The sequence below is a fragment of the Mauremys reevesii genome, linkage group 20, assembly GCF_016161935.1.
Source record: "Mauremys reevesii isolate NIE-2019 linkage group 20, ASM1616193v1, whole genome shotgun sequence".
Taxonomy (NCBI): Eukaryota; Metazoa; Chordata; order Testudines; family Geoemydidae; genus Mauremys; species Mauremys reevesii.
In genome coordinates, this window is record NC_052642.1 from 6,654,534 (window position 1) to 6,677,803 (window position 23,270).

Consider the following 23,270-nt stretch of genomic DNA (forward strand, 5'->3'; position numbering starts at 1 on the left):
GGAAAATATATTAAAATATTGTTAGAAAGTACAACATCCACTAGAGAGGGGGTTTTCTTTTTCAAATGAAAACCCAATTAGCCCCTATTTTTGTAGGCCCCGCACGAAAACAAAGTAGTGTGCTCTTGTGCACGCTCAGGAGCAAAATTTTAAATTCTCTTCCCACAACTGTACAAGAAAGCGAGGTTAATGCATCAGCGCCTCTCAAAGGGTGAGTTGGGAGTGGAAATACAGGAACATTTGCCAAATGAGGAAGATAAATATCTTTCCCTAACGATAGCTAAGCGAAAGATTTCAGGAGGTTGTAACGATAATAAAAGACAAGACTGCTTTCCTAAAAAGCACTTAAAAGAGGTCCTTTTAACACTGATTCTTTCAAAAGAGAGATAAAAACAAACCTGAAAAAATACCTATTACCAGTTGTAATATTGTTTAACAGCAGTTACTGCTCCAGCTAAACCTATGGCTGTATCAATCTGCGCATAGACTCACAAGCAGGGCTCCCAGCTGGGCTAGTACCAGCTGTGCATCTTTCATGCCCTAACGGCTAGTGCGGAAAGAGACTCTGGGGCAGGGGGAAGGGAGCTGGCGGGGGGGGGGGGGGAAATGCAGTTAAAATTAATTAAATAAATAAACAACAAACCCTCTAATTCGGTCTCCAGTTCTCTAGGGGACATTAGAAAGGTTAGAAGTCAGTGAATGGAAACCAGATATTTCACTTGTTTGATGACACCCAGAATTCAGACACTATAAATGGTTTCACCCTAATGGATTTTTCATGTGTTCTGATCTGTTATGTACATGAGTGTTTTTCCTCCAGCTCAATTTCAGGTTAATACACTGTGAGGAACAGTTTGTATTTGACTCAAATATCTTCCTAAAGGGTGTATATTACACACACACACACACTCTCTCTCTCTCTCTCTCTCTGTATTGAATGTAAACATTCCTCTGCCAAGTACAAGAGTAAGGACTTGATTTGCAGTCCATTTCAGATCAATGGCAGATTCCCACTGACTTTGACAGGCTTTGGATCAGGGACTTAGCGTAGGAGGCCCAAACTGTGAAATGACTTGTGAACGTGATTAGTTCAGTTCCACTGTGGAAGATGAATGAAATACAAAAAAACATCAACAACATAAATGGCACAAAAGTAAATTATCTACATTTCATAACCTAAAATTTAATTAGTAATAACTACCTCATCTGCAAAAGGTATCAACTTGGAAGCATTAGTTAATGTTTCTACAGAGCTTTGAAGAGAAAAAGTGCAACGTGCATGCCAAGTAAAATTAATGTGTCTCCACGGGTAAGAACAGTGTATGATTTTTTTTTAATCTCAGCAGGAAGGATGGTCCAGCAGCCGTGGCACTAGCCTGAGACTTGAGAGACCCAGGGTCAATTCCCTGATCTTCCATGGTCTCCTTGTGTGACCCTGGGCAGGTCACTTAGCCTCTCTCATGCCTCAGTTTCTCATCTGTACAATGGAGGATAATTGCACTTCCCTGCCTTACAGGGGTGCTGTGAGGGTACACACATTAAAGACAGTGAGGGACCCAGGTACTGTAATGATGAGGACCATATGGGTCCATTCCATAATGGGGGGGATCATTCAGTCTCTCCGTGTCCCCAACTCTAAAGTTGGGATAATAATTCTCTGCCACACGTTTGTGAGATGCTCAGATACTTGATGGTAAAGAGGGATGTGCAGGTAGGTAGATATTAAATTGCATAATGAATCTACAGTAGCTGGCTCCTCTTTTTCTGAAGCTTTCTTTAGGACTCTATGGAAGGAAAGAGTGCAGGGAAGAAATAGATAAATAAATACATGTTCAGGAAGGTAAGTAACTGAGAAGATCATTTGGGAAGGTGTGCTACGAAAGAGGAAACAGGAACGATATTTACTATATGGGCTAGAATGCTCCTGGCAGAGACACTGAAGTCTTTCTTCTCTCTCTCATTGAAACGTTATTGGAGGGGGCAGGGGTGTCTGCATAGCAGCAAGCCTAAATGCCAGAGAGAGATTCAGGCTGAAAGATGATAATCCCCTTACATTTCTTTAGCTCCATTCATGCCACAGGATGCGACAGCACTTTACAGACTTACCCACTGCTCCACAAACTATACACAAGAACCACTTCATCCACCTCTGAATGCGGCCAGTGCTGGGACAAAACACGGCAGCTGTTTAACAGTGCACAGGAACACTTTTGGAAAAGGAGTGAATAACACTTTTCCAGCTGAAAACTCCCCTGCAGTTTAGGTAAGCAGAATAGAAAGTTGGATTTGCCTAGGACAGTGGAGGCAGCATAATGATGGCTACAAAGTGCCCTGGAACCTTTAGTAATTAAAAGTGTTTAGGACCTTGGCTCTGCTTCTCACCTGGAAGAGAGCGCGTCCAGCAGCAGTCTCTTAAAGCCGTATTGGGGTATTGATTCAGCACTGACTCAGGGGTGAGGGAGGAAAGAGTGCCACCTACTGACTTATCACTACCTGCCTGACCTGCGGGATCCTTACAAGGCTCCAGTGGCCAAGGCAGCTACTGGCCATGCGCTGAAACTCTCTCTCTTCAGCATGATGTCACTGACAATTGGCCAAGGAAGCTGGGCTTGATTAGGCAAAACTAGGGAAGGTTTGGACTGAGTTAAGCCACCACATTTCTCAGATAAAGATGTCTGAGCATACCTCAAAGGATCACAGTGGAGAAGCTAAAGAAAAGGCTGAAGCAGCTACTCCATTCTACCCCCCTCTTTTCACTCCCTCACAGTGGTCTCAATGCTATTTCCTATGCACGAGCAGAGGTTCAATTTTGATTAAATTAGAAAAGGGTCAGGAATTGAGGTTCTGAATTTAGCCCATCTCTAGGTGGAATGCACCATCCTGAGGGCAGGAAAGGGGGCATGGCTGGAGTTCTTTATCCCCCGCTACAGTTACCTAGCAGTACAGAGAAACGGAACCTGTCAAAAACATGGGTGCGGGGTTCACAAGTTGCCTTCCTATCTGGAGGTGGGCAGGGCTAGTCCAGGCTCTGTACTGTGCACGTCTGAAGCGTGTGTGACAATGCTAATGGGCCGAGAGAACTCAAGACTGGTCAAGCTCATCACAAGCTATTTTTACATCCCTGACATCCAGTGGGTGAATGGTCAGTGCAGCTCAGTGAGCAGCACCTGACAGAGCCTCGTTAGCCTCGCAGCTAACGGGCAGGGAGATATGGAGACCCAGCCTAGGCTCCAAACGTTTCCCCAGCAGAAATGAAGGGTTAGAGGAGGTTCCTGTATGTTGCAGGTTAACAGCTACTAGAAAGAAGTTCACTGGTGTATTGGGAGAGCTCCTGGCTTCAGTCTCCTGCCAGCAGGGCCAGCTCCAGGCACCAGCCCAACAAGCAGGTGCTTGGGGCGGCCAACGGTGAGGGGCGGCACATCCGGTCTTCGGCGGTGGGTCCCTCACTCCCTCTTGCAGCGGAGAACCAGCCACCAGATTGCCGCCGAAGACTGAAGCGGCGGTGGTAGAACTGCAGATCGCAATTACGGCTTTTTTTTCCCCCCTTTTCTTTTTGCTGCTTGGGGCGGCAAAAACCCTGGAGCCGGCCCTGCCTGCCAGGTAATCACTGGGATCTGAGTTCACCCAAACACCCGGCTGACTCATCACAGACTGCCCACATGGCTGATAGGAGAGAAGAAATAGCAAGAGGATAGAAAGCTAGAGAGAGTCACGCACGCTTTGTTCCTAACCTATAAAAGTGCAAGTTACAGGGCCCTCTCGGTGCCTGATCCACAGAGGATACGAGGCTGTTACACTCCAGCCTGTAGCACTGGCTCTTTAGCTCAAGCGATAAAAGCTCATGCTTTTAGCTCTGGACGTCCCTGGCTCAATCGCTAGTGTCAGCCAAGATGGCAGCAATCACAACAGCACGAGATGACGTGTCCGGGCTCATCACCACCAGAAAAAAAATACTGCATCGTATTACTCGCAGGATAGCACCCTGGCCAACCAGGAATAACTCAGCTTGCTCGTCCCCGTGTAGACAGGAACCAATCCATGTTACAGAGTCATGTTACACCCCTGTAACACGATTACCAGTTTGATCCCTGTCTACATGAGGCAAAACAAAAGCCAAGCTCTGAGCATGGCTGATTGGGGTACAAATCGTGTGTATTACATGAATCCCAAGACACGGTCGCTAGGCGGGTGCAGATGGATGCCTTCAGTGCTTCTTGCTATTTGAAATCAGACCTTGTCCCTAAAATCCAGACAAAGTAGCGCTCAAACATGAACCATTTGAGTCCCTGAGGGACTGGACGGCTTGGGGATTTGGGGAGGGGAACTGGTAAGGAAGTTGGTGACAGAGCTGGGAACTGGGGCCAGGTCACCCAACTTCCAGGCTAGTACCCTAACTACTAGGCCATCCTTCCTTAGTGACGGATTTGGGAAGCGTCACTATCATACAAGGCTCGTTGACAGCCTCAGTAGCTGTGCCTGCCTCCATTGGCCCCATTGCTTTCAGTCTTAACCGAGAGGCCAGCGACTGAATGGATTGACATTAGGAAAAACTTCCTAACTGTCAGGGTGGTTAAGCAATGGAATAAATTGCCTAGGGAGGCTGTGGAATCTCCATCACTGGAGATTTTTAAGAGCAGGTTGGACAAACACCTGTCAGGGACGGTCTAGATAATACTTAGTCCTGCCTTGAGTGCAGGGGACTGGACTAGATGACCTCTCAAGGTCCCTTCCAGTTCTATGCTTGGGGATACTAAATTCCTCTTTCACCCCTAGGAGGTGGATCTTCTAGTTCTGAGGTGAGGCACACTGGTGGTGGTAAAAAAACAACAACCCCTCCAATCCCTATTCAAATCCAGCTCAAAGACCTATAAGATAGATAATGAACTAGGAGCGCTGGGCATCAGGAAGTCTGAGCAGACACTAACATTGTTTGGCAGAAACTTGGTGGAGGGCTTGGCACAGACAAAATAAGCAAAACCACTGAATTATGCTTTATACCCATAGAGTGGATTAAGACCAGGAGGTGGAGGATTAAAATAGACCATCTGAAACAATAGAGGAGCAACACCCATCACCGGGCAGCCGCACACCAGCCCATCAGAGAGCTGTAAAACTGCCACGGCTGTCTGGAGCTCTGATGAAGCGCAGCTCGAAGATGTGTCAGCCAGGATCTATGGCCTCTCGGGGCGAGGAGCGTCACATCTATAAACTCTGCAGCCTGCGGCCAAGCAAGTCAATATAGATAGGAAGCTCAACCATGAAGAACCTACAAGACCTACCTTTGGAGGCACATAAAACTCCAGCAGGAACCTCTCCCCCTCCATCTTCACAGCCTTCCTGAGCATCAGCCGACACTTCTGCCACTGAGAGCTACCCACACAGTTCGTGTCATCCGCCACCATGTAGCGGAGGGTGCCCTCCCTCTGAATATCTACCAGTTCCACCTTGGAAGACTGGACTTTTGACAGCCGTAGCTTGTGAGTCCATCTCTCCCTTGTGTCATTGTGCTCCTTGTTCGCAGAGGGACAGTGCTCTCTCTCTGACCTCCTGCCACCCTGCGTGGCCTCCACGCCTGGCTCCGGAGAGGATTTCCTGTGCCACATCTCCTTCATGCCATCCACCACGCACAGGCTCATATTCCTCAAGGAGAAACCTTTCTTGAATTTCGGCTTGGAAGTAGCATGGACAGAGACGTCCTCTGAACTCCGAGAGTGGCCGTAGGAAGAAACTTTATGGGCCTGAGCCTGCTGGGACTGGCTCAGATATCGGCTGGAGTTCACGGGGTTGTCCATGCTGTCCAGGGATTCTGTGGAGGTCTCCTCTTTCCTCTGGAGGATGTCTCGGCCGTAAGGCATGTGGCAGTTCTGTAGTCCCACAAAGGGCACTATGTTGTACTTGGTTGGGGAGTCGGACACAAACACCCTGCTGACCTCCAAGCTGAAGATGTCCAAGAAATTGGCAGCAAAGTGATGGGAGAAGGAGGTTTCAGCCCCCGGGGTATCGTAATGGGGGTTCTCCTTCAGGAACTGGCAGAACTTCTGAGCAAAATCCACCGCAGCAGCCTGGGCGTGGAGCTCACAGAATTCCCTCCAGTCGGGAAGCTGGGAGGAAGACTCTTGGCAAAGGGCATCACCATTCATGACTGCCCCATTCCACCTACCAGCAAACTGCAAAGGCAAATCAAAGAGAAGGTTAATGACAGTTTAGATAAGGAATTCTAAACACAAACACACACACCACTGCAGAACTATCCATGGCCAAGGGAATCCACAAGAAAAACAAGGACAATTGATGATATGTAACATTTTAAACAGCTGCAGTCACAACATTCCACCATGTCTAGAAAGCATGCAGAACTATGGTTAGTGCAACCTTATTTCTGCCTCTATGATCACATCACTTCAGACGCTAGCCCTAACATGTTCCATGTCTTAAGACCACTGAGTAATGGCTATGATTGCCAAGGATCCCATGGGGCTTTGCAGGGTGGTGGGGCAGTGGGAGTCAGGTTCTAGAAAATCTGTATCTTAATGAGCACATCCCGTTTCACATCTGGGTGCTCACATCAGTATTTTCACAGCTAAAGTACCAATATGAACACCCAAAATAAGGAACTGGATGCCTTAAATTAGAGGCCTACAACCAGGCCTTGTATATATCATCTGCACCGTGATGACCTCACTCACTACTGAAATGCATCCCCCTCTGGAGCAGAACATATCCACCATTTAACAGCAGACTACAACACTTCTCTTCAGGGCAGAAAGAGAAGAATACCCTGTCCAACTGAAGCTACAAGAGAGACTTTTTTGGTAAGCAAAATGTAAATACCAAATACAAATTTGGCTAGGACACAATGATCAACAGTCTAGTCTTTTAAAAGAAGCGTGCAACCATTTCACAATGATGGATGGTTCTCTCAGCATCATGACTGGGACAGAGAGAAGTACGGACTCAGAAAGAAGAGCATCATCTACGGAATCACCAACTCCACTTCTTGGGGTGCAAAGTTTTTCCTTAGACGTCTCTTATTGACTCACTATCCAAGACCCTGCCCTGTGTATCGTTCGGGAGCAGACAGCATCCCAGACAGATGCAGCAGGGCTAGACAGACACCACTAACCACATGGGGGAAAAAAAATCACAAAGTAACTGCTGGGAGTTCAGAGGGATAAGTCGAAGTTAGGGCATACGTACAGAGCCAGCTATGCACAACCTGCCTCCGGAGCCACACAGTGAACGAGGAAACAGGAAATTCCATCCATTCAGAGTTCTATTCTATTCTAAGTTTTTACACTGTCGCACGAGTGCCTTCCAGTAGTGCTTTCAGTAACACGGCCACACACCTGTCACACATTTGTTCTCTCATCCTCTGTCCAGAGGGAGAAGTGCGTGGAGTGGAGTGCCTTGTTTTGGTAGAGTCCTCCTGCAATGCTGTTCCTTTCTTGTCCCAGGAGCAGGGATTGTTTCAGGAGACGGCATCTTTTACAGATGGAGTCAGTGCACGATGACAGGAGCAGGGAGGGTCTCATCCAAGCAACAAGAGAAACCCCCCATCGGTTAATACAGGCACAGCTGCAAAGGCATAAAAAGCCAGCCTTTGCTTTTGCTTCTGTGCTGGAATAAGTTAAAGGACTCTGCTGCCATAACCAGCCTCTGCTATTGCTGATGCTGGAGGTGGAGTGTGTGACATTGCACTTTATATGATTTTATGAAAATAGGCTAATATAACTGGAATATGCTTCACGCAAAAGGTCTCTTGTAAGGTATCATTACAAAGCTTATAATCTACTGAGTGTGGTTATCCTATTTGTAGAAATGTACCACTCTTGTATCTGAAACTAGAAATATGAAATATAACTGAGGGCCTGTTGTAATTATGCAAAGTGTGGGCCATTAAGAGTGGTCTGGAATCTTGATAACTCCCATTAACCAGGATAATTGACTGCAGATGGGTGTGTTTTACCTGTAAGTCTTCCTGTATATGTGTGTGCTGGCAAGTGGGTAATGAAGTCTTGCAGTGACATGTGATCATGTCACCTGAACTGGAATCCATCTTTAACCTGGTGCTTTTCCATTGGGGTGGGGGAAAGGGGGGGAACCCAGAGAGACAAAGGATTCCCGCCTTATGCAAAAGATATATAAATGGGTGGAAAAGAACAAAGGCAGGCAGCCATCATGAGGAATCCCCTGGCTACCACCTGAGCTGAAATGAGGGCTGTACCAGGGGAAAGGATTGTGCCCAGACTAGGAAGGAGTCCAGTCTGTGAAAGAGACTTATTGAAACATCTTTCAGGGTGAGATTTTATCTGTACTCAGTTGTATTACTGTATTAGGCTTAGATTTGCGTGTTTTGTTTTATTTTGCTTGGTAATTCACTTTGTTCTGTCTGTTACTACTTGGAACCACTTAAATCCTACTTTCTGTATTTAATAAAATCACTTTTTACTTATTAATTAACCCAGAGTATGTGTTAATACCTGCGGGGGAGGGCAAACAGCTGTGTATATCTCTCTATCAGTGTTATAGAAGGTGAACAATTTACTCTGTATAAGCTTTATACAGAGTAAAACAGATTTATTTGGGTTTAGAGTGTTATCTGAGTGTTAAAGACAGGAACACTTCTGTAAGCTGCTTTCAGTTAAATCTGCAGCTTTGGGGCAGGTAATTCAGACCCTGGGTCTGTGTTGGAGCAGACGGGAGTGTCTGGCTCAGCAAGACAGGGTGCTGGGGCCCCGAGCTGGCAGGGAAAGCAGGGGCAGAAGTAGTCTTGGCACATCACTTGGCAGTTCCCAAGGGGGTTTCTGTGATCCAACCCATCACAGAGTGATACCAATCCACACCCATGGCCTGCTGCCTGGAGGAGTCACTCATCTTCTCAGGAGCACATCTGGACCCGATATGCCCCGCTAAGTATTAAATCCTAGCTGGAAATGACCATGCTCATCTGCTCCTGAAGTTACACAGCACACCAAGAGGGGCTGCTGTAGTGGTCTCAGCTCCCTCACACACTCGCCCTCTCATCTTGGATTGGATGTCAAGGTGGCAATACCGGGACCAAGGTTAGAGCAATTAATATGAGGAATTGCTCCTGGGGCCAGCAAATTTATCCAGCTAACAGGCCATTGTAAGTGCCTTTTGCAGCCATCCATCATGTATCTAACTACACAGATCCTTCCTGTTGTGAGATATGATCTGACTTGCATAACCAATCAACACCGCACAAATGTACAACCCCACTGTTTTTATCTGTAGTACTGTAGATTCATAGACTTTAAGGTCAGAAGGGACCATCGTGATCATCTAGTCTGATCTCCTGCCCATCGCAAGCCACAGAACTTCATCCACTCCTGAAACAGACCCCTAACCTCTGGCTGAGTTACTGCAGTCCTCCAATCACGGGTTAAAGACTAGAGGCCCTAGTTGAGCTCACCAGCCCCAGTGCCGGGCGCTGTACATACCCAATCCCCAAAGAGCTCACATACCAAATAGACAAGATAGATAAAGGATGGGAAGGGAAACATAAGTCACACTTCATTGCTGGGTTCATTAAGTCAGGAGCTCTCTAACTTTTGGAGAACTGTACCTTAAAAGGAAGAGTGTGTGCCTCCAGATTCGCCTCCCGTCCCATTCAGGATCCTGCCATCCCGCCTCCTCTCCCATTCACAATTGCCTGACAGCTCTGATGTAGCTACTTGCAACGGCTGCCATTGAAGAGTAGCATCAGGAAAGGATGTGATATTTTTAGCTGCTGTTCAATGCAATTCAGCAGCTGAAGCCAGGAGGAGCCAGCCAGCCCTATGTGGTCAGCAGGTTCGATGCAAACTGCCAGCAACTGTTTTGTTGACCTCTGCTCTACAGGCCACTGCTGGTCAAGAACCTCAGGATGAGGTCATTGTCTGTCTGCTGGTGGGACTAGAGGGGATTGGTCCTTACAGCAAATGCTCCAGTGCTTGTGCAGCTCAACCAGGTTTCTAGCTCTGCCCTGGGGAAAGCATTCCACAAGCTGATAAGCTGAATTGCCCGGTGAGGAGAAAAAAAAAAATAAACCTAAATACATCTGCTTTGTCCTCAACTCCACCCCGTTACTCATACTTTCTGTTAACGGCACATTTATAGCATATAAAGGGTTAATGATTAAGAAGTGTTCTATAATGTTACGGGCATGAGTAGTTCATCCTACAGGTGGTTATAAGCACAGCAGTAGAAGGTATTACAGATGGCTGTAAGCCGTGGTTATAAGCACACTCCTGGACTCTATAACAGTTTCTGAGACATTCATTGGAACATCTGTGGATGATTCTTAACCTTTTAAACACTTTGGAGACACATCCCCAGAGTAGAGAGTGTGATCACTTTAATTTATTGTTGCTTGGACCCTCCTCGGCATCTGTCCCCAGAGAGGCTGGGTGGAAAACAGTGAGCTTGAAAGTAAAACCACTTTCCCCAGGGGAAGCGCAGGGTCCTTTTGAAATCCCCCGTGAGATCAAGTCTGGAGCAGAGACAGAGGCTCATGAGCGTCAGCCTATGAATGTGCTTCTGCTTGGCCGAGAGACAACCTTCCAAGCCAACCCAGGAAGAGGAGAGGCAGAAAGCCCAGCGACGTGGTCTAGATGAGATGAGCGGAGAAAAGAAACAGGTTTGGGGCTGGGCTTCCAGGTCTATACATTGATGAGCAGAGCTGCTAATGCCAGAGTTGGACTAGATTAACACACAGGCCTGGGAGTCAGGACTGCAAGGTTCTCTTTCCCCGCCCTGACACAGGCTCATGATGCGAACTTGGGCAAGTCACTTACCCTTTCTGTGCCTCGGTTTCCTTATCTATCTAAACTGAGGGTGAAACCTCCCTACCTCACAGGCAGGGTGTGGGGCCAGATCTAGCTCGTTAGTGTTTGCAAGGTGAAGAGATCACACCTCTTCCTATGATTATGGATAAAGGAGGCAATTCTGCGCAAGCCCTGGGTTTGACACCCCCAGTGAAGCCAGGGAGAGACCCATGCACAGCATTGAGCCGTATAATCACAGGCTTTAACAAGATTATAAATCCGGCTTGCTCCCAGTTAGCGTCAAAGGAGAGCAAGGTGCAGAGGGGAACCCAGGGATATTAATAATGCTTTGACAGGAAACCAAGCCAACAGGAGCTGAGGGGGAGGGCAGGGGAGTCTGATGCTGATCGTTATTGATGGCAGGGATGGACTGCATCAAGGGCAGGGAATGTCACATGGATCAAATCGGGAACGCAGAGTCCACCCAACCCCTGACAGCCAAGCAGCAGGATTAGATAGATTTTTAAGGCACTTGCTGCCTGAACTCATTGGTAGGGAAGCCAAAAATTATCAGCCTCACCCCTCTGGATGCAATTTGGGGCAAGTGACTGCCCCTGCTTCCAACAGAGCAACACCCTCAGTGGAAAGAGAGCCATGCTCATTTGCTAAGCCAGCCTAGCAACTAATTAATACCACACCTGGGCTAATAATCTCTCCCCTACTGGGCAGGGGAGTCAGGGCCAGTAAGCGCTGCTCTGGAGCTGCGTGGCTGGCATTCAGAGAGTTCCTTTTCATTACGGGGAAGCCTTGCCTCTCACTAGTCTTCATTAGTGTCAGGATCTACGGCAGGGCAGCATCCCAAGAAGCAGCTGCAGCTCCTGGGTGAATGGAAGCGGGAGGGGGATCAGATTCTACTGCAAACATACATGTGCCCCGAGTAAAGCAACTGACAAGTAGCCCATTCTGCAGGTGCATTCACGGTTCTACAGCTGTGCAAATCTGTCCCGCAGCTGAGGAGGCCTTCATTTGACTGGTAGCTGTCTAAAGGCAGATTTTGAGCATGGGGGAATAAAGTGAGAGACCCCTTTTGGCATAAACCCTCCCTCCCAAAAAACTGGGCACGCAATATCTCCCTACCCGTAACTAGCCATCGCCACGCATGGGTACAGGTCTGTGTGGATACATGGGTACCCTCAGTCCGAGAATGAATGAATGGATTCTCAGCTTTACAAGTCTGGAAATCACACACATACACCCCTACTTTGAACTAACAGCAGGGTCTGAAAACTGGTTTACATAGATTAACCTTCACATTGTCTGTAATGCAACAGAGAATTCCACAATCCCCATTTTAGAGAAATGGAGGCAGAGCACAGGGAAGCAGTTTGCCCAAGATCGCTCAGCAAGTACGTTGCAGAGCTTGGACGCAGAAGCCAGGAAACAGCTAGACCCGCCATTCTCAAAATGCAGTCCCTCCCCAGTGGTTGACAGAGCTGGATATTTTGAGACCTAACCAGTGTCAGAGTTTAAGGCCAGAAGGGAACACCAGAGCATCTAGTCTGACCTCCTGGCCATGACCACCACCCAGCACCTGTGCACTAACCCAACAGCCAAAATGAGACCCATGTATTACGCTCCGCAGAAGACTAGATTATGTGCCACTGGCACAGAACAAGAGGAACCAAATTGCACCCAGCAATGGCAGGGAAATGATTCAGTGCGATACACCCAGATAATCCTGGCAAGCGGCCCGCGCACACATGCTGCAGAGGGAGGCAAAAACCTCCACTGCCAATTTGACCCCAGGGAAAAATTCTTTCCCAACCCCACACAGCAATCAGTTAGACCCTGAGCACATGAGAGAGAACCAGCCAGCCAAGCACCAGAGAGAGAGAGAATGCTCAGTGCCACCCCAGAGCCATACCCTGCCTCCCCCATCCAATGGCCCTTCTCCAGCCATGGCCATCCCTAATGCTCCAGAGGAAGGAGCATTTAGAATATTTTGGGGGAAGGGATGGAAATCCCTTTCTGACCCCTTCAGGTATCTGGCTGAAACCGTGTGGTGGGTTTGGAGATGGGAGGTGGGTTTCCCTCTCACATGGAGGTCTGCAATACAAAAGGACTGGAGAACCCCTTCATGAGGCCATGTTCATTTAGAATGTAGATGAAAGGGAGACTGAAGCAGCGCTAACAGTGGATAAATATTTAACAGTGACCCACCACCACCACCTAGCCCCCAAGAGAGGAGCAGCCACCATACAGAGAAGAGAGCAAGGGAAGAAGCCAATAGCAGCTCAGTGGTTATCCCAGGTGGATTATTAGAAATTATTCCATGTATTTAAGATTCTCTAACAAGTCTAGTGAACCAGGCGAGAAGTGAATTATTCATTGGCTTGGCCCAGTTTTCAGCGTTGTTTGGTCTTGGAGGGAGCAGACACTGGAATAATTTTATAGGCCGAGATGCTTCAGGATGTTGCACCTGTCTAGTGGGCTGCTAGGACGCTGGTTGTCACCCTGAACTCTGCAGTCACACTTTGTAGAGCTTTACAAAGGGCGCAGAGCTCATTGCTGAGCAACAGTGTGACGGGGTTCACTCACCACTGCAGCGCCTCCTGCTGGCTGTCCTGGGAATTAGCTCTGTTTGCCCGTGAGCCCTCTTCTGGTGATGTCTTGCTGCCATCACTTCTGCTCCAGGACCGACGTCACTCCAAGGACCGCAGCATCCTCTTCAGGACACAGCCCTCTGGCTGTGCCACGCTCCATGTTCCAGGGGATTGTACCACAGTCCGACGGTCCAGCTACTTCCTCAGAGGTGAGTGGGGGTGAAAGGGGACCCGGGCCCGCCCACTACTCTGGGTCTTGGCCCAGGGACCCTGTAGCTGGCAGCCATGTTCTGTGTCCACTCCAACCTCTCTGTCTACTTCTCTGGGCCCCTTCCCCGCAGCCCCAGGACCTTCTCCGCCCTTATCTCAGGCTTCAGCATGCCAGTCTTGGCAGTCAGCCAGGAACTCGCTCTCACTCCCTTGGTCCTGCCCAGCACTGCTCTGTCCAAGGTGCTTCCTCCTGCAAGGCAGTCAGTCCTCCCTCCTTGAGCTCCAGGGACTAACTGGCGCTGCTCTGCCATGCAGCTCTTCTTATATGGGCCTACCAGGCCTTGATTGGCTGCTCCTCTCAGCCCTTCTGTGATTGGCTGCCTCCTGCACAGTCTCCCTAGGGCTCTATTAACCCCTTAGAGCCCATCACAAACAGCAACAGGCGGAGTTGTTCATCAGGGCGTGGGGTGGGTGTTTCTGTCCCATCCTGAGCAGAAAGATGAGCTCATGGTTAAGGCACAGGGCTGGAACTGAGAAGACCTGGGCTCAGCTCCTGGCTCCACAACAGACTCCCTGTGTGACCTTGAACAGCTCATTTCACTGGTCTCAGTATAATGGAGAGAATAATACTCCCCTTCTCAGCTATTTAAACTTCAGCCTCTTTGGGGCAGGGGCTGCCCTATGCAAATGGAGCCTCTGGGTGGTACCATAATAGAAATACAGTTGAACCTAGTCCAGATAACCGATGATGAGATAATACCCCTATCCACCCCCACCCCTGAACTCCTGCCTGCAGGGGACCAGGGCGGGGGCGCGCGGCGGCGGGCGGGCGGGCGGGCGGACGGCGCGGGCGGGCGGGGCGGCGGGGGGGCACGGCGGGCGGGCGGGGGCGGGGGGGGGGGCGGCGCGGCCGGGCCGGGCGGGGGCGGGCGGGCCGGGCGGGGGGGGGGCCGGGCGGGACGGGCAGGGGGACACGGGGTCGGGGAGGCGGGGGCGAGGGGAGATATTTCGGCGACGTGAATCGACATAAAGAAATTAATAATAAGAAAGAGGAGGAGTTTGGCTCCACACTTGTAAAAAACCGACTTAATAGGATTGGCAAGATAACCGAGGTCGAGATAAATGGGTTCGACTGTAATAAAATCACATGGCTTAAGGCCAGAAGGGACCACTGTGACCATCTAGTCTGACCTCCTGCATAACACAGGCCATATGGGCTGACGTACCAAGACAAAAACCATTGGAAAGGGAGTTTGATGAGGTCAGATTCCTCCTAGTCGAGAGACCATCACCTCACATGCAGATACCCATAGTCGTCCCTCTCGTTGGGCGTCTCAGCAGCTAGGTCCAGGGCCAAAGAGTCTCACTTCCAAGGAGGTGATCCCTCCAAGTCAGGGATGAGCGGCCACAGTAAGGTGGTGCTGGGGAATGTTTGCCCTGGGTGGCCCATGCTGCACCTGCAGGCAGGATGTACCTGTGGCAAAGCACACGCCTGGGAACTTGTCCCACTGACCCAGCTCTGCCTCCAGTTTTGTACGTGTCCTGGTAGACCGAGGAGGCTCAGTTCATTAAAGTTTACGAGTGTTTTGAGATCTTTCAACAGAAGGCACTATATAAGTGTGTCATATTGCTTCATAGAGAAAGGATTTTGATCTGTAGTCCCATCAGACTGGCATGTTTCCCTCAGCACTATTATTCATATGAAGCAAGTCTATCTTTTTTTATTAATCCAAGATGAATGGGCGATTTGATCACCGCAGTATCTCCGATACGGCAGGAACCTCGCCATCCCCCGGACACACTGCCAGCCCACAGACAGCGGGAAGAGCACTGCAGCTGAGTGTAAAATCCTGCAGCTAACGCCCCTCTGCTAACACCCCAAGAACAGCCAGTGCAGAGTGCTCCAACAAGGATGCATGTGAGGCTATTAACATTTCACCCTGGCCAGCACTACACCGGGCTCAGAGAGGAGTTTTGCCAACAGAACACAGCACACAGTGGCAGGGTGAGAATGGGGCTAGCTAGAAACTCAGCACTGATTGCAGGGAACTCTGTTGACTTTTTAAGTTGCTGACAAGTCTGGAAAAAGTTCCATTCAGTAGAACAGCTTCCCACAGACAGTGGGTATAGGCGAAGGATGTCAGCAGTAATACCTTCTGTTTTCAGGAAGCAATAAATACAACAGCCTTTTATCGCCTCAGTTATACACTCCCACTCTCTCTGCCCCAGGGAGATCCAAGTGCCAGATGGATGAATTAGAGAGAGAGTGGAAAGGTATAAAGGATTCTATTTAAAGTTATCTACACAGTACCAAGGAAATGCCTTGAAGGCAGAACAGCGCCTGTTGATGGAGCCACCGATGTGGAACTGCCGAGAAGACACCTGTCTAAACACAGGCTTCCAGGAAATCCCTGGAACTGGTGCTCTGGACCCACCCACCTCAGGAGTTAGGCAAGGATTGCTAGGGTGGCAGAGATGAAATGGGTTTTGCAGAACTAGAGATGGCTCCGAACCAGAACTAGCTCAAAAGCCCCCTCAACTTTGAGGAAGGCTGGGTCCAGACGTAGCAATTCAAGCCCATCTTGAAGCAATGTCCAACGCAAGTGCAATTTAGATCTGGATCCATTTTATCAGCCTCCACCTGCCCTCCCTTGAGGCTTGTGGTGGACTTAAGAAAGAACGGTTCTGGTTTAGGGTAATTTTTTCCTGGAGAACAAATTCCTCAGTTTAGCCACAAAACAGGTAGAGCCCAGAGATCAACCATGTAGGCTTCCCATGCACCACACTGCTGATGGGTCTCAGCCGCCCTGGAGGGACCCCATCTATCTCCACAGTCCTGTCATTCCTCGCCCTCTCTGCAGCACTTGCTAACATGGCATCAGTTAGTGCAGACTATGATAACGATTTGTGCGATGGGGCTCGCTGGGCACAGAGCTCCTGACTGAGACACACTACAACTACCCTCACACGGATGACTGCAGAGCCATCAAGCGGTGACGAGGTGTTGTGTAGAAAGGCCAAAACAAACCGGCCTTCCTTAGCCCTGGTCCAGGCAGGGAGGTCTTAGCTTTCTGTGCAATTACCCTGCCAGGCAACTGCTGCAGATGGAAACGAAAAAAGACCAGTGAGAGAAATCATGGAGAATGCCTCAATATACAAATGAGATGCTTTTCCACCTATGTCCCGGTGCCAGTTCATTGGCTGCTCGATTGACAATTAGCTGCTCCCTCCCCCACACACACACTTGGAAGGGGGGTGAGAGGTTAGGAAAGCAGGAGGAGAACAATACAAACTTTCCATTAATTATTCAGAGATTAATTTCCATTAATATGTCTGTTACCAGGTTAGTTTGTCACACCAGCTGGGGAGAAAACACATCAGGATGTGGACTAATGACAATAAAAAGGTTACTTGTTTGTATGTCAAACTACTTAGGTCATTCTGAACATCAGAAAGAGCATGGCCTTAGGCAGATTTTATTCATGATAGAACATTTAATTTTAGTAACTAAAGAAAATATTTACAGTTCTGGGGTAAGAGAGAGCTACTTGGGCATGTTGGGATCATTTATTTCCTAGGCCTGGATGTTTGGGGGTTTGCCATCATTAGCAAATGGGATAGAAAGTTGGAGGCAATGTAGTTGCTCACTCAAAAGTGACTTTAATCAGGATTCTAAATGGGAATTAGGCACCTAATTCAGAGTGACACCTAATTCCTGTAGGCACCTTTGAAAATTCCCACTCCAAACTCAAGGCCAGTGAGGCATGCAGGAGGGGAAAAAAATAAAAAAGCGTTTCCTCCTAAGAACCTAGTTTAGTTTATTGCTTTGGGTTATTCCACCTCTGCCTTATATCCTGGGAAAGATGGTCTTGTCAGAGGCCATAAATTGCATTTGTTTTATGATTACGACCATGCAAAAGGATTATTGATTTTTCATAAAGCCACTAAGGAGCCCCATCTGAAAGTTCCCAACATGATTCACCTTCAGGATTTACTGATCCTGTATCGCCTCCATGGTTCCGACTTGGTAACGTGGCTGTATTCTTTATAGGGCTTATTTATACTCAGACTGGAGTGCCATGTAGCTTGGTTTCCTAGGAAAAACTGACCAGAAGTAGCACTACTTTTAAAGATATTATTTATCTCCTGTTCCCAAGATGTTCTATAGGTCTTTCACACCAACGCTGGGATTTTAGTGTCAGCCTTAATTTCTTGGGCTGGATTTCTGTCACGACTTTTGATCCATTTTTGCATCCATGACTTTTTGAAACTACACAAAAGTTACAACAACAGAAGATGCATGACCCAACCATTTATACAGTCTGCATTAATTTTAATAGCACCAATACATTTGGTTTCACACCTTGCGTGCTATGGAATTTTAATCTGAATTCTCCAACAAACATCATATCTCCTCTCTTTATAGACAGTCCTGAACTGAGACCCTCAGACTCTCTATTTGGTACCATTACTGTGCCCCATGTTTTTATCTTTCTTCCTTCGTCACTAGTGCTGAGCAGGGCTGACAGCTGAACTATTGCTTGTCAGGTTGATTCTCCATCAGCTAGTTCCAGGCTGTGTGACCCAGTCACAAATTGCAATAGCTCTTTTCCCACCTTAACCATGGAAGGAGCTTTGTCCAATTTCTGACCCATTCCTTACTTCGCCATCCCCTGGCTGACAGCTGAAGACAGGTCTGCTTGATGGATGATTGTCACTTGGTTGACTGACTCTGGATCCATGAACAGATTACTAAGTAGCCAGGATATCACAGGGGAAAACGCTCTATCAATGCTTGAAGCAAGTTGAGGGACAGAGTGCTGCATGCTATCCACGGGAACCGGTACAGGTCACCTGCACTCCAGAAAACCTCAAGCCAGGGAAACAGCAGCACTGATCAGACATCCATTTTGTTGCGCCTTCCATTGACTGATCCTAAAAACTACACAGATGGAAGAGACCGAGTCAATTATTCAGATCATCCCTTGGATTCTTTCCTACAATGCATTTCCCAAGGCTCAGCCCAGTTGAGAGACATCAACCACATTCCCAGGGAAAGCCTAGCAGTGCTCAGCTCTAGGAAGTACGTTTCCTAATATTCGGTCTGTATGATTGTCTCGTTACTTCTAGATAAACCCACGTTAAAGAATTAGGTTTCTCTGCATGGTGCTTGCACAAATACTTGTAAGTGGTGTTCGTAGCTAAATCCCTTTTCCTCCCCGATGGCTGCCATCTTGACCATTGCACCAAGGACTGAACCAGGCACCTCCAGAGCTAAAAGCAGGAGCTGCTACTGCTTGAACTACAGAACCAAGGCTCCCAAGGTGCCACTGTAACTGATTCCTATCCTCTGTGGATTGGGCACGGGGATTTGTAATACACATTTAGCAGTGGGTTACAACACACCCACTCAGCTTTATATAGATGAAGGGGTGGAGAGCAGGCTATTGCTAGTGAAGATGGTTGGAAGAGAACCTGCTGAAAGTGCTACTTAGACAAGACTTCGGTGCTAAGCAGAACTACCTGGTTCTTTGTACTATCCCCATCACCATGGTACCAGGACGCCCAATGCCAATTCAGGATGTTCGTACTGAATTGGAGAGCAAAGAATGAAGCAATAGCATAGACATAATTTCTGAGAACTGAGTATCTTAACGGTGATGTGGGAAAAAGGAATAGAACACGAAACACACCCTTGCATCCCCAAGGCAGATGGTGAGAAACATCACAAGAGGACTGTGGTCAATCAAGGAACTTGACTTTGGAATAACAAATGCTGTTTGATGTGGGTAAATCCAGAATAATGAGCCCAGGCCAAGAAGCAAAATGCCGAAGTTTCTGATGTGAGCAGTTATTTAAAGAGCTCCCTTGCAGTGACTAGGAAAACGCCTGGAGCCTGACGAGCAGCGGCACTGAATAATGTAAAGCAGGGTGCGAAGCAGCACAGAGGGAGAGAAATCTAAAAAATGTGAAGGAATAGATTGGGTCACTCCCACAGCAAAGCAATGCTTGCAGGGTGGCCGGAGTGCTGGGGAATGAAAAAGATAATAAGCCAGCTAACTGATGCTAACGTAGATTGTTTCAGCAGAGGACTTTCCAATGGCATTTGCAGCCAAGCCACCTCGGTCTTGTGTTCCTGACCTGGTCACTCACAGACAGTTCCACTAAGGTCAGGACTCCCCAGGAAGGGATATAGCATGGAATGACAGTGGGCTTCAAAAGTCATCGGTTAGCTTTCTTTGGAGGAAGATCGGTTTGTTAATTCATTCTACAGGGGTCTCAGGGTTCCCCCTATTTTTTTACTGCCCCTTCTCCCCAAATGAGCTTCCATCCATGCCCTGCTGGGCTCCCATGGGCCCACTAGGGAGGGGCAATTTGAAAAATGACATGAGGTGTTTCTTCCAGGGGCTAAGGGCATTACCTGTGCGGCACAGTGAGCCTCAGGGCCAGCTTTGTATCCACATAAGCTGTCATATGCTCAGCGAGCAAGAGCCAAGTGGCTCCTGTTAAAAAGCGGGTTCAATACTCGGGTCTAGAATCCAGTTTCTTAAGCATTCTCAAGGCCCAATTAAATGGTTCCATTGCCCCATCTCTCTGCCAGCTTCCCTGGGCTGGGATAGCTCTGCACGCCCCACCTACCCCACGCTGATCTCATGCGGACTAGAAGTGGTGAAACATCTGCAGGCAACTTGGAAAATGGGCCAGTTTAATTAAATTTCACCTACATTTCATGACATACCCCACTCTGAGAGTGTCTGTGTTTCCAGTGAAAGAAGATTATTAATAAACAGCCAGCAGATTAAGTGACCAATTATTAACTGCTGATCAAAGGAACTACACAGTGCAAGGGACAGCGGGTGAGATTCAGACTGGGAGTAAGTACCACTGATTTCAATGGCCCCTCACCCACTTACTCCAGGTCTGCAAATGGAGTGGTGTGTTTAAAAGAAGGAACTCTGAGCAGCACTATTGTCCCGGAAAACAATGAGTGTGTGAGAGAGACCCCACAGCACTGGCCATTTTGTACCAACGCTCCCAGACCTAAACGCATGTGGTGCTAACCCTATTAACCTGAATTTCCAGCTCAAACAGAAACTGCTGGTTACCAAAAGCACAACATTGCTCAAGAGTCTCGGATGGTTGCTACTGATCCCTACATGATGGTTAAGTGGGGCTGTGTTGTATATCTATCAGAGACCCTTCGGTAGTCTGTTCAGACTCTTATTATTAAGCCAATGGCACTGCTCTTGCTCTCAGTAGAGGAGCTTGCATTGCACTAATTGGCTAGGGATGGCTACACTAGACCTTATCAACAGAGCTGCAATCTGCCCCGGAGACCGCTGTGAGGAGTTGGGCACTTTGCCTCTGCACTTCTCCCATGCCCGAGGTCCTCCAGAAGTATAAAAGTCAGGCCAGGCATTGAACTCACATCTCTGCATCTGCCCAAGCAGAAAGCTGCAGGTACAAACGGTCTGGTCTTAGAATCCTGATCAAAAAAGAAAGCAGGGTTTCTGAGTCCATCCTTCTCAGCAGGCGGTTTGCTCTGCTTGGCTGGAGTCGGAACTCCTGAAACAAGTGAGGGTTTTGTGGGTAACCACTAAGTACCGAGCGCTTCAGAACAGGCAGATGAGAGGATGGGGGCTTAGAATCTGGGTTTGCAGCACGCAAACCAAAATTAAATAAATTTGATTGGTGTGATACTGCAGACGCAGGAATACTTGCCAAACAGAAAGCCAAGCCTTGTTAAGGAACTGGGTGGTTATAGCTAAATGCAGACTATTGGCCATCCCTGCTCCCCCGTTGCAGTCCATGGCAAAAGTCCCACTAACCTAATGGGGGTTTAGCAAACACTAAACATTTGGTATCAGCCTTCTAGGAACAGAAAAGAGGAAACTAGGCTGTTGGCCGATCCCCCATGCAGTGGAGCATGAGAGGAGGCTAGAAAGATAACAGAAGTCAGAGGTCCCTTTTGTCTGTGCTGTGTGGCTACTTTCCAGGTGGGAGTCTGTGAGCCCCAACTCTTGCAGAAAAGGAATAATCCAAGCATTCTGGCCATCACGCCCTCTGGCAATCAACAGGTCTCTACATCCCAGGCTAGGTGTGAACACACTTTTCTGCTTGCTTAGACAGGCATCACAATGCCAGGACCTTGGTCTCCAGGCCCGTGTATACCATAGCAACTACCACGTTGCAGAATCCGACACCGCCACAGGCTCAGTCTCTCTTTATTCCATACGATAGACAGCAAGAAGCCTAACCTCACCGGGCCTTAGGTCACAAGTGATGCAAGTCTGATGGTTTTGAGGTGTGGCCTTAAGAGATATGCACAAGTGGCCACTAGGAAGCGTGTTTAGACACAACTCTGTCCCACTCCATTTAGGAGAGACACCGATTGGAAATGCTGATGGGTGTTGCAATTCACGACTGCTGTGCTACAGCAGAAATGGGTCTCTCTCTTTCAAAAATCTTGGCTTCACTGAAGTTAATGGCAAAACTCCCATTGTCTTCAATGGAGCCAGGATTTCCCCAAGTGTCAGTATGTACAGGAGAGAAGGCTGCCCAGTTATCTGAACTCCCTACCACCTTTTCTGGCCATTAACATCACACCCCGGTACCGTGGTGGTGTTTTAAGAGCAGCATCTGCACATTCCCCCCCAAGGGACATTGTAAAAGCAGCAGAGAGAGCAAAACTGGTGTGTTACTGGGCCAGCTAAATATTATTTCTGCTTATCCATCCATTGCTGAGCAGAGAGTTTAATGCCTTGGAGCTCAAGAGCAGCTACTTTGCCTCATCTTTAAGATTCCCAGGAAGAATGATCATCCATTCAGAGCCACCCACAGCACAAACAAGGGGGACAGGGAACAGGAGGGCCACAGGAAAGAAAGTTAGGCTTGGCAGGGAGGGAAGGGACTAAACCTGACTCCCCCCTCTTTCCCCCAAGTCTAGACAGACAGAGAACGTGGGCTATCGCCCCTGTCCCACGCTTTGCCACAGAGCATGCGCAGGTCCCAGAGCTGGCACTAGGGATCTACAACCAGCAGACGCCCAGAGCACGGGGACAGCAGTGATAAACCACTCAGACAGGAAGAAGACGGAAGGGGTAGTGGGACAGGTGAGGGAGACTGCAAATATTGGTACCCCACCGGCAATGCTTGTATTTAATTGTTCTAGCTTCTATCAGCCAGAGTTACTAGTGCCTCTCTGGAGGGGAGGAAGGGGCAAAAGGTGCTGAGGGAAGACCGGAAGGGAGAACCAAATTAAGGACTCAATTTGCAGAGGCACTGAGTACCCACAGCAACAGTTCAAGTCACCGGGAGCAGCAGAGGCTCTGATCTCTGAAAACAAGGTCCTCAGCATTAACAGCATCAAAACCCTCTTCTTAACACCCCCGCCCCCAGACAGCTTCTCCTGCCAAAGGGAACCCCTGCCCGTGCAGTAGGGTTGCCAACCCTTCAGGATTGTCCTGAAGCCTCCAGGAATTAAAGATTCATCTCTAATTAAAGATTATGTCATGTGATGACACCTCCAGGAACACATCCAACCAAAATTGGCAACCCTGCCGTGCAGAGAGCGCCAGGCCTCCAGCCACTGCACTTGCAATCGATGGACTCTGCTTTTCGCACACCCCTTCCCACCCACTAATTCATTGCCAGCTATAAAAAAAGATACATCTGGGGATAGTTGGGGTTT

At 48.4% G+C, this 23,270-nt stretch overlaps 1 protein-coding gene across 2 annotated transcripts in view; it reads right to left on the reverse strand.

The window, feature by feature from the left end:
• The window catches only part of SH2B2 (SH2B adaptor protein 2), a 69,801-nt gene that overhangs the window by 25,975 nt on the left and 20,556 nt on the right, over nt 1-23,270 (reverse strand). The window contains exons 1-2 of one of the 2 annotated variants that reach the window (XM_039508272.1): nt 13,365-13,851; nt 5,280-6,167 (exon numbers count right to left, since the gene is read on the reverse strand). In XM_039508272.1, the coding sequence (XP_039364206.1) occupies nt 5,280-6,140 (861 nt within the window). In that variant the 5' untranslated portion in view covers nt 6,141-6,167; nt 13,365-13,851. Of the gene's footprint in view, nt 1-5,279; nt 6,168-13,364; nt 13,852-23,270 lie in introns of those variants that run through there. The other variant, XM_039508273.1, reaches the window with a different exon arrangement.